The sequence below is a fragment of the Pyrus communis genome, chromosome 15 (genome assembly GCF_963583255.1).
Source record: "Pyrus communis chromosome 15, drPyrComm1.1, whole genome shotgun sequence".
Lineage (NCBI taxonomy): Eukaryota > Viridiplantae > Streptophyta > Magnoliopsida > Rosales > Rosaceae > Pyrus > Pyrus communis.
The window spans coordinates 4724330-4737460 of NC_084817.1; the positions used below are offsets into that span (position 1 = coordinate 4724330).

The 13131-nt window shown below is 36.5% G+C and overlaps 1 protein-coding gene across 1 annotated transcript; it reads right to left on the minus strand.

Moving 5' to 3' along the window:
• Positions 1-689: 689 nt before the first annotated feature.
• Positions 690-12724, minus strand: LOC137717921 (calcium-transporting ATPase 3, endoplasmic reticulum-type-like). The gene is made up of 34 exons (XM_068457425.1): positions 12583-12724; positions 12303-12353; positions 12137-12170; positions 11972-11989; positions 11136-11272; positions 10490-10564; positions 10080-10125; positions 9460-9519; positions 9292-9372; positions 9012-9097; positions 8726-8827; positions 8268-8321; positions 8086-8187; positions 7886-7944; positions 7636-7780; positions 6910-7017; positions 6508-6660; positions 6257-6361; positions 5440-5636; positions 5205-5316; positions 4926-5024; positions 4683-4828; positions 4476-4533; positions 4122-4214; positions 3607-3657; positions 3348-3479; positions 3124-3225; positions 2767-2821; positions 2243-2328; positions 1905-2053; positions 1633-1738; positions 1475-1528; positions 1327-1375; positions 690-1162 (listed from the first exon to the last, which is right to left on the minus strand). The coding sequence occupies exons 1-34, from the start codon at positions 12613-12615 to the stop codon at positions 1092-1094; spliced, it is 3009 nt and encodes a 1002-aa protein (XP_068313526.1). The 5' UTR covers positions 12616-12724; the 3' UTR covers positions 690-1091.
• Positions 12725-13131: the final 407 nt, after the last annotated feature.

Consider the following 13131-nt stretch of genomic DNA (forward strand, 5'->3'; position numbering starts at 1 on the left):
TTGCCTAGCATCAGATTGAGGGGGAATGTTAGATTACATGATGTATGGTTAGTTGTTAGGCACTGCCATGTGTCTCTATTGTATTGGTGAGTCTAGAAGTTAGTTATGTGTAGTTGTATTTATAACAAGGATAGGTTGTAATATGTGATATATATGAAAAATATCAGTTTCTCTCACTACTCTCTCTCTTCGAATTCTCTCTGCATTTCTCCATAACTAAATCTCAGCGTTAACAGTTTTCCGGTCACACTGAAAAATCTCTCCCACATTTTAAGTACATGTTGACCACCAATTTCAATGTTAGTATTTTAGTCTTTAAATCATTTTATGAAATTAACAGTCAAGCTTAAAATGTGGATCCAATATATGCTACATAAGCATTAATGTCTAATCAGACGCTAAAATTAACCGTTACTAAATTAATGCAATTAAAAAACCACGTGATGTAATACTCACAAATTAATTAAAACTACTCATTTTACAAATGAGACCCCGAACGAACCTTATGGCGTAAAATGCGGTTAAACCAGAAAGAAAAACTAGGTCAATTTTAACATCGCTAACGCTATGGCGGGTCAATTTTGAAGCGTGTTTTCCCTAGGTCTGCGAAGCCCTTCACGTACGGAAGGTTCAAGAATTGACTGGATTTCAATTATTTAACGGTATTTATTTCAAAAATAAATTATTACTTGTGCGAGAAAACGACATCCACATTGAACACAGATAGTTTATAATATGGTCGTATAAGGACGAAAACTACGTCACGACGAGAATTTCAACATATATGTCTAAGTTACCGGATACAAGACCCGAATGAACAAATGGGACATCTTTGCTATCTCTTGCCGGACTTTTCCTTTCAGTTCATTTGACAACGTTTTCCTGCATACATATTTCTTGTACAGAATGGGATACTCAATACTTCTGCGACGTTTTTCGCTCCTCTATTTCGAGTAAGTATGCAAACAAGTGAGTTGCCATCGGGAATGCGCAGTTGCTCGTTTGTGTTGAAGGATGGCATAGTCTTCAGACGAAATTTGTCTCCCCAGTTTAGGTGTCTCAAAAAATTTGGAACACATAAAGCTCCGTTTCTACTTGTCACGTGATTCCCTTTTTGGCAGAAAATCAGGCCGCCTCCACCGGAGATTGAACCACCGCGTGCCTACAAGAGGAGTAACAGCCAGCAAAATCTATGAGACAACAGTATTGTTATTCGAATCCAATCTGAGCTAACATAAGTCATACATGACACATGTTATAGACAAGGAGATAAACGCATTTTGCGGAAATAAAAATGACAAGACTTCGAAAAGCAAAGATGATTACCAGTAGAACTTCTTGAGAAGAATTTTAGCACTTCATCGATGATAACAACCTAAAATCAGATCACGATCGAAAGCTTGAATGAGCATTGACAAAGAGTATTAAAAAACAGGAGTCAAAACATAGGAGATCTGAAAGATAAACCACATACGGGAAATGAAAGGTATAGCACAACAATCCAGTCGGCCCAAGATAACGGTGTAACCTACAGCACAAAATATTACATTTACGGGACCATTAGTAATGTTCATTTACATAAAAACAATAAAAGAAACTGTCAAACACAAGAGCAGGTATAAGATTACTTACGGAGAAAAGAATAGAGAGTGGATGGACGTATAATATTAGTACGTGGAGGATCATCGTTAGAATAATTGAACCAACAAGCCACAAGTTACTCCATGGAGGGATAACACTGGAAACCAGAGAAAGTCAGTGCTAAAGTCAGTCTAGTCTCCAACCAAAAATGTCGAACTGAAATAACTTAGTCATTAGAAATAAACTGGAATTTGAGTTGGGGCAAAGTAATAACTTAAATTTTAAAAGTAAATTGTAGTATTAATATCTACGTATATGCTTACACAAGAGACTGATTTTCGCTGAGATTATTCAAGGCGTTAAACATTTCAACAACTACAAGCACAGTCATGGATACAGTTGATGGATGGCGATCATCAAATATACTGCATGGATAAGTTGTCTCCCTCGTTGAGCATGAGTCAAAATTCATCTGGAATGAAATAACAAAAAAGGTGAAAACCAGCAGTTTATACATAACGGAGGATGTTATAAGTGTCTAGTCTACAGACATATCTATGTAAGTAACAATTAAACATATGTCATAAAATCTGTAGAAACCAGTAAACAAGCGGACGATGATTTTAGCAAGTACAGAATTTCAGAGCCTGTATGATCTTACCAATTCAGAATATGGCAGTTGAGGACCGCTATCAGAGTAAACAAACCACCATATAAATCCCGCAACCGTGGCAAGCCCAACATAAGCTGCAATTCATACACCTTCATTTGATTTGCATGAGGAAAATAAACAAGCGCTAAATCATGACACAAAAAATCCTAAACAAATAGGATCAATCATGTTATATTCAATAAATGGCTTCATGTTATGGCTTAAGTTTTTTACTAATTGGCAGCACCAATTCTGGACAGTCCTTTTCTCTATCGATACATAATGGAAAAGGAGTGCAACCAAAGCAGGGATCAAAAGGCCATTCAGCAAGTAATGCCAATTCATTTGTTTAAATATAAGCTTATGAAAGAGAGATTAAATGACTTACTATTATAAGGCTTAACATTGCTTCATGTTGAAAAAATAACGTAAAAGGGATGCACTACAATGCTTTACAGCTTTTAATTATAGCTAAACTAGTACATGTAGGATTAATTTCACTGGGAACCATATTTAATGGGAACTATGCATACCTCCAATTACCAAATAACGAAAAAACAGCCATCCAGAAACAACTGCTTCATTGACCTGTACGCATATAGAAGTTAGAGTGACGTTATGCTAAAACTAGAACTTTTTTGAACCACAGAAAGACTAGTTTTATGAGATTAAGATAACATCAATAATGGATGAAACACACATATGGCCTAGTGAAACAAAATAAATGTCCGAACTTGTCCTTGATATTTATCTCTAATAATCTCCATAGAAAAAAACTCAACGCCATTTCTCATTCAGCCACTTTTAGGCAACTAGTGTTAAAGACATATAAAAGGAGGAAAAGAAAGAACAAATCAGAATACTGATGGAAGAATTAATTAATACAATACCTTTCGAGGTTTAGCTTTCATCACATCAGAATCTTGCTTATTAAAACCAATAGCAGTGGCAGGCAATCCATCAGTAACTAAGTTGACCCAGAGCAACTGGACCTGGAAATATTTTTCATGAAAGTTTCAAGGACATGAAAGTAATAGAAGCAGAAGACATTACTGTTCTCGAATAGAATGAGTTGGAAAATAAAATATCATAATTCGCACGTAAAAGAACTCACAGGGGCTAGGGTATCAGGTATGCCAAGTACAGCTGCCACAAATATACAAACTACTTCACCAATATTTGAAGAGATCATATATCTGATAAATTGCTTCGTGTTATTGTATATAGCCCTTCCCTCTGCAACAGCCTGCCAAGAATTAACCACTAATAAAGCTAAATGGAACAGGCATATACGTAAAAGTCCTCATTGACTAGTAGAAACACAATACTAGCCAAAATAATATAAAAATGAAAATGGAGAAAGAAAGGCTTACTGCAACAATAGTAGCAAAATTGTCATCTGCCAAAACCATATCTGAAGCACTCTGATAAGGGCAAAAATAACAGCGGTGAGAAGAGTAAAGTAAAACTACAATGTGGTGATAAAACCAAGAATGGCTCTAGGAACCAAATAGTATAGAAGTTGATTTCGCAATGGCAAGGGTGAAAACAATATGTATCCTGGGCTACATTGGTGAAAGAGTGCATTTACATGCTATTGCCTTTAATTATATATGGGCTGGAGCTTTTAAGTGCATTCATGTGTTTGGATGCAGATATGACTTCAAAATAAGAATGAAATGATAATTGAAAAGAGGCCACTTACTAACGGCCTTTTCACCTAGTGATATAGGTACTCAGTAACTTTAGTTTGAAGACTGCAACAGGCATCGGGCACTATCACGCTGTTAAGGTGGCCTCAGACAGTGCAAACAGTGCAAGGAACGTGGTTTAAGCTTCTCACTAAAAAGGAAAGCTCTTTACTAATTAGCGTGCAAAAAATGAGTACCTTGGCAACGGCTGTTCCTGAACCCATGGCAATTCCAATATCTGCCTTTTTTAGTGCAGGTGCATCATTAACACCATCACCAGTCATTGCAACCTAACAAGCACACCAAAGATTCAGGAAAGTCCACAGAAGAGCATGCACAGTGAGCACGAAAAAGATTAATCTAGAGTTTCATGACTAGTGTCACTAGCGTTGTTCTCACATCAATCATTTGTACCCTCAACTCATATCCTCAAATGAATAAGTTTCTTTTACAAATTTTAATAGAGCAAACATCGATTCCTAGGCTAAAATGAAGGTATTGCATCGATATAATGATTCAGTGTCCAGTGATAAGGCTCTAGAGGGGTGTACCACTTCGTTCTGGTTTCGCAAGGCCTCAACCAGCATCCTTTTATGAGAAGGTTCAACTCTAAACAAACCAGAGAAAAAAGCAGACTTACTCAAGATATTGAAAGAGAAAATTTGACAAAAAGATGATTAAAAAAGATGGAACACATGGCAAATTCATAATCTTGCATAGAAAATTGACAAGATACAGCATGGATGCAACCAGTATACCTGGTGAATAGTGCCATGCGTTGCAATGCCAGCGTTTTCTGCATTGCTGGTAATTCTTCAAACTCAGTTGCAGTGTAAGAGTGTCCAGCAAGATCTTCTAAGTGATCAAAAGCCCCTATCTTGCGGCAAAGTGATTCAGCTGTTGACTGAAATCATGCCCAAATCAGCCGGAGTGTTCTAACCATGTACGTGGACATATACATGTGCATAAGCATACATCCATGCATAAAAGGATAGACCTACCTTGTTGTCCCCAGTTACAACTATAACTCGTATGCCAGCAGTCATGCATGAAAGCATAGCATTTCTCACTTCTTCTCTTGGAGGATCAAGCATTCCGATCTTCAAAAGAAACAAAGTAAGAAAAATGTATACGACATTAATAAATTATAACAGAGCTAATGAACATCAGGACAACGTCCATTTCTTGCAAAATAAAAAATTAAAATCACGATTAAGTACAGTAGCAAGTATTTGGCACAGCAACCAAACTTGACTTTATATTTTGAAAAGAAAGCATACCAACCCAATGAATGTTAGATCCTTCTCATCATTATGGGAGAGACTCTGTAGACCCATGGGCATCCGCTTGAAGGCCAGGGCCAAGCATCTTAGTGTTTCCTTTCCTGCAAAACTGTCCAAAAAATATGTATTGCAAACTCAAAAGAATTCTACGCTTGCCATTACAAGAATTTAGACAGGTTTGACTAGTAAGAATTTTAGGGCCACTAAGAGAGATGAAGAAAATATTCCTAACCTATGGAACCTTGATTCCAGCTCAGCCCGGATACTAGTGGTTAGTGGTATGGCAGAACCATCATCATTGCACAGAATACTGGTGCATCTAGAAATAATACTCTCTGGAGCACCTTTTGAAAACATAATTTGCAATTGGTTTCGGCTGCAAAGAACACTCATCATCTTCCGATCACGAGAAAAATCTGCAACAGAAATCTGCAAGCAATATATTAAACTAATAAGCAAAACAAATCTTACTGCAACAGAAATATGGCAGTTTAGAAACTTTTTTCCACTGTATTTCTTTTGTGTTTATTGAGTAAATAGTTCCACTGTTACTACTTATGACATTAAAGTAAAACTCAAAGGAAGACATAGATGCATAAGCACAAACACCAGCCAATGATTTGTAGCTAGAAATCAAGATACAGCCTAGTATTTTTAGCAGACGACAATAGAGGGCCAATAAAAAAAATATACAGAGGTACACAAGAATACAAACCAACAAGTAGAAGCAATAACAAGTTAATCCAAGTTGTTCGGTAAGGAGGTGAAACAGCATTAAAACATCATAATTCATTGGCAGATATTATTATGTCCAGATACATAAGAAAATGGTATATATTTCATATCATAAAAATATAATATAAATGTAGAAAAAATAATACCTAAAAGCATTAGAATATAAAAACTACAAACTGGATATTTGTAAACCATGCAGCATACATATTTATAAGCTATATTTTAATCTTGATCTATTAGTTTAACAATTTAATCTCTTTCTCCATTTGGGGCGGGGTGTGAGGGCACTGAGGGGGAGGGATCACAAGGCAAACCTTTTTAAAATGGTCCTCCCAGTAGCGATTACAGTAAGATGCACGTTCATGCTTGCTCAGCATATTCAGAGAAGAAGGCATAGAATCAAAGCCAGGAAGACCAATCTGTAAAGGAAAGAAAAAGAACTTACAAGTACAAACCTTGAATAACTGCATGACAAAAAAAACTAGAGAAACGAAGGGGAAGACAGTGAGAATTGAAAACTTCAGTTATTAGCAAATGTTCAGACTGTATAAGTACGTAAATGAACCTTCTCTGCAAGAACACGGAGGGCAACTTCAGTTGACTCGCCAATTTTTTCATAGTTACTCTTGTCAGGATTATATTGCAGGATGGACTCATTACACAGTGCTGAACACATTGCTATGTGAAGAAGACAGGGAGACTGAGCTGGAAGTTCAAGCTGAAAAATAGAGAACACTTCAAATTGGTGCGGAACTAAAAAGGAGACCTGAATGAAGCATTTAAAAACTTATGCCAGGTCTCATTTATATAACCCCATCGTAATAATTCACGTGACACATTCAAATTTTGGTCAATAGAAGGTATTGCAACTTCTTTTTTTTTATTATTTTATTATTTTTTATTATTTTTTATTATTTTTTGACTTTCAGTCACTTGTCAATATGCCAAAGATGCAAAAGTAAATCACCTGAAGCCCAGTACTGTCAAAAATTAAGCCCTCCGGCGCATATGTTGTTCCACTCACACTGTATTCGGAAATAACAGGAGCATGTTGTACAGTATGAAGCACACAAACCTGCAGAGATGAGAGTAGCAGTGGGTGAAAAATCATTTGAGTGAAACATAATTGCGCCAAGCCAACAATTATAGTAAGTGAAGAAAGTTTGAAATTAACACTCCAAGATTTTAAATCAGGCAGCCAGGCTGTAGTAACTTAGTTTCACATAGTTCTGTGAAACCTGGTGAGCAAAGTAATCTTTCAATTACACTGATGTCTTTGTAAAATGAACAAATACAATTGTACATGACTTCAAACATCTGATACACCAGAATTCATGTTGTCCTTCATGTTACATAACTCACAAATTCCTTGTCATTATCAGAAATGCCTATAAATATGCACATGAGCGTGCACTTCTGTGCCTCTGCTTCCCCCACTGCATATGTATGCACATGTGTTGTGCATATAAATGCATGTGTTGCATCCTTTGGAGGTAGGTTATTACAAGTTTCTACTGCAAGTAATATATAAAGACAATACAAAGGCACAAATCAATCAAATAAAAAACACATATGCCAATAATCTAGGAAGTGACAATTTATGTTCCTTGCTACTTACAGGAATATAGGGAGTCAAAAAGATTAGAAAGGTCATATTCAACTGTTTACTATGGCAAGGTCTTTCGATAATCACCTTTGAGGCAGACATCATATTGGTTGTCAGTGTTCCGGTTTTGTCACTGCAGATTACTGTAGTGCAGCCTAAAGTCTCAACAGATGGCAAAGACCTTACAATGGCATTCAACCGAGCCATTCGTTTTGTCCCAAGAGCCAAACAACTAGAACCAAAACGAAGAAAGACCATGACAAAGAAAAGCATCAGACATCATATTATAACGTCTTTGTCATTTGATCTATACACAAGTAAAAGTTCAAGTACTCACGTTGTAACGACAGCTGGAAGTCCTTCAGGGATTGCTGCAACCGCAAGTGCGACTGCAATCTTAGTGGGCACAAGAAAATAGTTTGTAAACATTAAATCAGGAAAGATTAGTAAAAGCCATTATAAATCAGCCATTGAAACAGAAATGTGATGGAAAAAAGTTACAAGGAAAATGAAAACCTAAAAGAATTTTCTGTGTACCTTGAAGTAATGAATTGCACCACGCAAGAACCCACCATGAGCAGGGTCACGAAAGTGACCAATATTTACAATCCATACCAGTACACATATGCCAGCAATAACCTGAGAAAGCAATGAAAGTTAAGAAATGCATAATAAAGCATACTGGAGAGCAATGACCAAATAAAAACTTCGAGAGTTACCTTGGCCAAGAATGTACCAAATTCATCCAGCTTCTTTTTCAATGGCGTCACTTCCTGCAAACAGCCGTATAAATGAATAATCGGAAGTAAGCTCAGGTCATCTATATATAAACTACAAGTTCAACAAAGGATCTTTTCTTTCAAGCTTCTTTCATGTCAAGTTTTAGAAGAAAAAGTGAAGAAAGGACTTCATGAAGTAAAGATATTTCAAGTACTGTGCTCTATGTTGTGACTCCTTCCATTATTTCGCTACTGATTTTTCAAGTAGGAAGAGAGAACCATATAGATATGCAGAACCATACTTCTTCGAACTAGGCAGTAATGGCAGTACACAAACAGCTTTACTATATCAATGCTAGAAAAATAATTAAAAATTCAAAGCAAGATTACAAGTTACTGAAATGGTAAGAGCACACAGATATAAACTACTGAAAAAAATCAGAATTTACAGTTCTTACATCTTCTGTTTGCAACATTGAATCGTGTATACCACCCATAGCAGTGTGTGTTCCAACTCCCACTACAACAGCTCTAGCCCTACCAGCCACGACTACTGTACCCTGAGGATCAAGATGTGCAGGACGTTGATCATTGCTTTGTAACATACAGAAATAGAAAACTTCATCAACCCATTCCCTCAAGTTTATAAAATAGGTAACTGGGCACATAGAAACTGGATCCAGCATATAGCTTCAAGATAGAAACTGGATCCAGCATATAGCTTCAAGAAACATAAAATTTTACCGAGAAAAGGATATTTGTCTTGTCTTGATATACAACATTTGTTGCAGTAGTGGACTCGAGCTCTTTTCCGACAGAGCAACTCTCACCTGCCATCATCAAACAAAAGTTCTCAAATAAATTGATCCAGCATGCCCTCAATCATTATGAAGTCACAATTACAATACACACAATTTAAAAAGACAATAATTTTTACCAAAAAAAACAACAATAATGAAAAGTATCCATCAACAAAACAAATATCCATTTGATTTACTATATCCAGTACATAAAGCAGATGTACCTGTAAGAATTGCCTGATCAACACGTAATTGATTACTTAGCATCTCAATCATTCTCATATCAGCTGGAATTTTGCCTCCCACTATACATTTGACCCAACCCAAAAGAAAAATCAAATCCAAGAGTAACCACAATATTAAACCAATTTTGCATGCTCAAAGCTACTTACCAGCCACTTCTACAATATCACCTGGGACAAGCTCTGTCGCTGGAAGTATGGAGAAGCAACCTGCAAGGAGTTACTTTTATGTCAACTTTTGAGTGGTAAAGGATGACACAATTTTATCAAGCAATTTGATATGATGCTCATAAGATTTTGTTGGTCAACCACTACTCCCAAAAGCTTAGGTTGTCCTTAGTTAGCAATTATATCCCTTTTCAAGCAAAATTAACAATGTTCCCTCAATTTCCCTTTTTTGTCCCCAAGATCCATCCAAGGAGTCACATTTAATCACAAAAGCAAAGCATCCAAAAAGAATCAACAATAATAAATATGTTTCACTATTCTCAGTCCTTCACAGACAGCTCAGCAGTGTGACTAGCCATGAAGGTCTCTTTTTTAAAACAAAGCTAGCTACATCACAAGCATAAGATCACACTAATGAGATCTCAACCAGCACCGTCATAATAAAAGGGTGTACTACCTTACACTTCTTATGGTCTGATTTTTACAAATTAAGCTCTAGAAAGAAAACCTTAACAAAAGAGGACTTAGAAACATGAAATCAAAACATCATAGTGCAAACAGCATTTAGCCTGGTCAAGTCACTTCCTAAATTAATTTTTTACCATTTCGCAGCACAGTTGCGATATCGGCTTGGTATGCACGTAGCTCCTACAATATCAAGGGTAAAAATAAGGAATCAGAACAAGTCGAAGCCGCAAGGACTAATTCAAGAATTTCCAGAACGAAAAGTAGGTTACCTAGGACTTCATGTATTAATCTTCTACAACGTGCAACAGAAAATAAAGACAAGCATTGTAAGAGGTAGACACGGGTACATGGGAAAGGGTGAGGATAAGTAGATTAACTCAAGTGTTAATGGCCAATCAACAAATTGAACATAACTTCAAGTTTTAGTAGAGAATGAACTTATAGAAAAAGGAAGCACGGTTCCCACATCCACTGAATTGGTAGTCTTTCAAGATGTTTTCTGATATTTATGCAAGTTCTGAAGGGCTATAAATATAAAAGTTACCTCAAGAGCCTTTTCTGCGTTTGTTTCTGTAATCACTCCTACTGCAGCATTTGCAGCCAATATCAAGAGAATAACCTGTGCCCCAATAATTTCAAGACAATAGAATCTTTATTAAGACCAAGTTGTATGCCGCGTGCTTAATCAACAACAGACGTAGAAAAGAGTTATAGTGAATCATAACATTCAAAGCCTTACTTGTAAAGTTTCAAGAGCAACAAATTTTGAGCAAGATATATTTCAATACTTCAACAAAAAGACATGCATCAAAGACTTAATAGTTGAAAAAAAATCAGAGAGAATAGCTGAGTGCAAATCAAACACGAAGGAATAAGAATCACATCCAGACCTTGAAAGTAAAAATATGAAGACAAAGAAAGCACAAGGACATGCATCTAGGCATCAATAACTAAACTAACAATCTTTTTTAGCCATTCTAAAATAACAGTTTAACATGCATAGCATCTTTCCTTCTTTATTTTTCAGGGAAACAAAAATTGTATTAAGAAAGAACATGCATACTATCATTTTTCTTTTTTGGATAGTAGATTACTCCTGAAAGGTGAATTCAACCCATGCTTTGAAAAATAATAAATAACAATAGTAATAAGCAATCAGTTTAGCAAAGCAGAAAAATATCACATCTTACAGAAGGCTCCAAAAAAGCTGTTAATCCCGTATCTCCATTAATCAAAGCCAGAACAAAAGAAACAAGCGCCGCAACAATCAAGATCTTTACAAGCAAATCATCAAATTGCTTCAAAACCAATTTCCAGAATGAAGCCCCTGCATATGAAATATAGATAGTTTTCATAACAGGCATGAAAATCACAATCTTGATATAGATAGATCCATACCAGTAGCATTATCCTAAAAAATGAATTCGAGTAAACAAATTTGTATTTAGACTCCCTAAAATTCTTCATTCTCACCAACCTCACCAAAACCAGCCACCTCTTCTAAAGGGATCATGACTGTGGTTTTCTACACTTTGTGAAATTGGGAGTATTAACAAATTATTGGCAGTACACAAGCCATTGGCCGCTAAAAGCCACATTCAAATAATGGTCTATAAATACAACAACGAGAAAAAGTAAGGGCTCGTTTGGATGTGCTTTTTAAATGACTGAAAACACTTTTAGAGAAAATGTTTTTCAAAACCACTTTAAGTGCTTTCTACAAGAAGCACCAGTTATGTCCTTCTTCCAGGAAGCACTTTAAGTGCTTTTCCAAGATTTATTAGCATTTTTACTAAGGATTGTTTCCAAAAATATTTTCACCAAAAGCGCTTTCAGTCATTTTAAAAGCACATCCAAACGAGCTCTAATTTCAGGTGGAACTCGTGCTTCATTTAGTACAGGAAAGAGTAGGGGGATTTGAGAAGACATAAACAAAAATGTACTCGTGCAATCAATGAAAGAAACATCACGTTAACTTGCTTATGCGAGATGGATAGAGTAGGGGGAAAGGAAGTGGTTTACTTACTTTTCTCTTCCGGAAGCACTGCATACCATATTCCAAGCATGTACCAAAGAAGAAACCACATTAGAACTTGACAAATAATACCAAAACCAGCACTCTAGTCTGGAGGACAAAACAACCGAATTGGTGAACGAAGACGCACACGCGCTGGGAGCAGAGAAAACATACCATTTTTGCCGTAGAGTCTTGCATGTTGCACAACCTGCGAACAACGTAACAATTCAAACCTCAAGAGCATATAAAACTAACTCCAAAACTGAATTAGAACTAAATAACCAATAAAACAGAACAAATTTCACAGCTTTCGCTCCGAAAGAAACAAACTTTACAATACCTGTGAGTCATTGAGGCCCTTCTTCGGGTCCACGCCGAAGAAATCCAACACCTAACCAATAATACACGGGCAAAACAATGAAGTAGTTAATTAATCAATCACTGGAACCGGAAAACGCCACATCTCCATGGAAATGCTGCAACAGAAGCTTCCAATTTCCAATGAATTCAATTCTTCCACCTCAAGATTCAAATTCTTTCATCTAAAAACACACGCACACACAGGAATTTGGAAGCTGGTAAAACCGATGGATTACTGGATTGCTGAAATACTGAATTACCTCGGTGACGGATCGAGCGTAAGCGTCCTCCATTGAAGGACGACGAAGAGCTTGGATTGGGTCGGAGCCTGGAACCTCTTCTTCTTCAACTCTGTTTTCGTACCAGTCCACTGCAAGTAACGGGTGAGATCTGAACAGAAGGGGAAATTTTGGAGCGAGACGTTATGTTTAAGCAACGTCGTCGTTTTGGGTTGTGGCCTTTCTGTTTCGTAATTCGCAAAGTAAAGGCTTTTGATTGGGCCGACTTTCGGATCTGGATCTTGGCCCATATGAAATAAATGGTGATTATAAAGTGGATTGACCCTTTGGTGGAGAGTAAAATTATTTTTGTTGATCTTCTAGTTGGAATTTTTATTTTTTGGTTAGGGATCCCATTTTTCGAAACCGCATAATTTCAAATTTTTGGTGTTTTATGACTAATTAGGTTTGAATATTATTGACGAACGATTGGATGAAATTTGATATGCAAAGTTATTAAGGTTTTATGCAATTGTATTTGTTGGATTTAAATATTCGATTAGGACACGAGGTGTTGCAAATGGACGACAT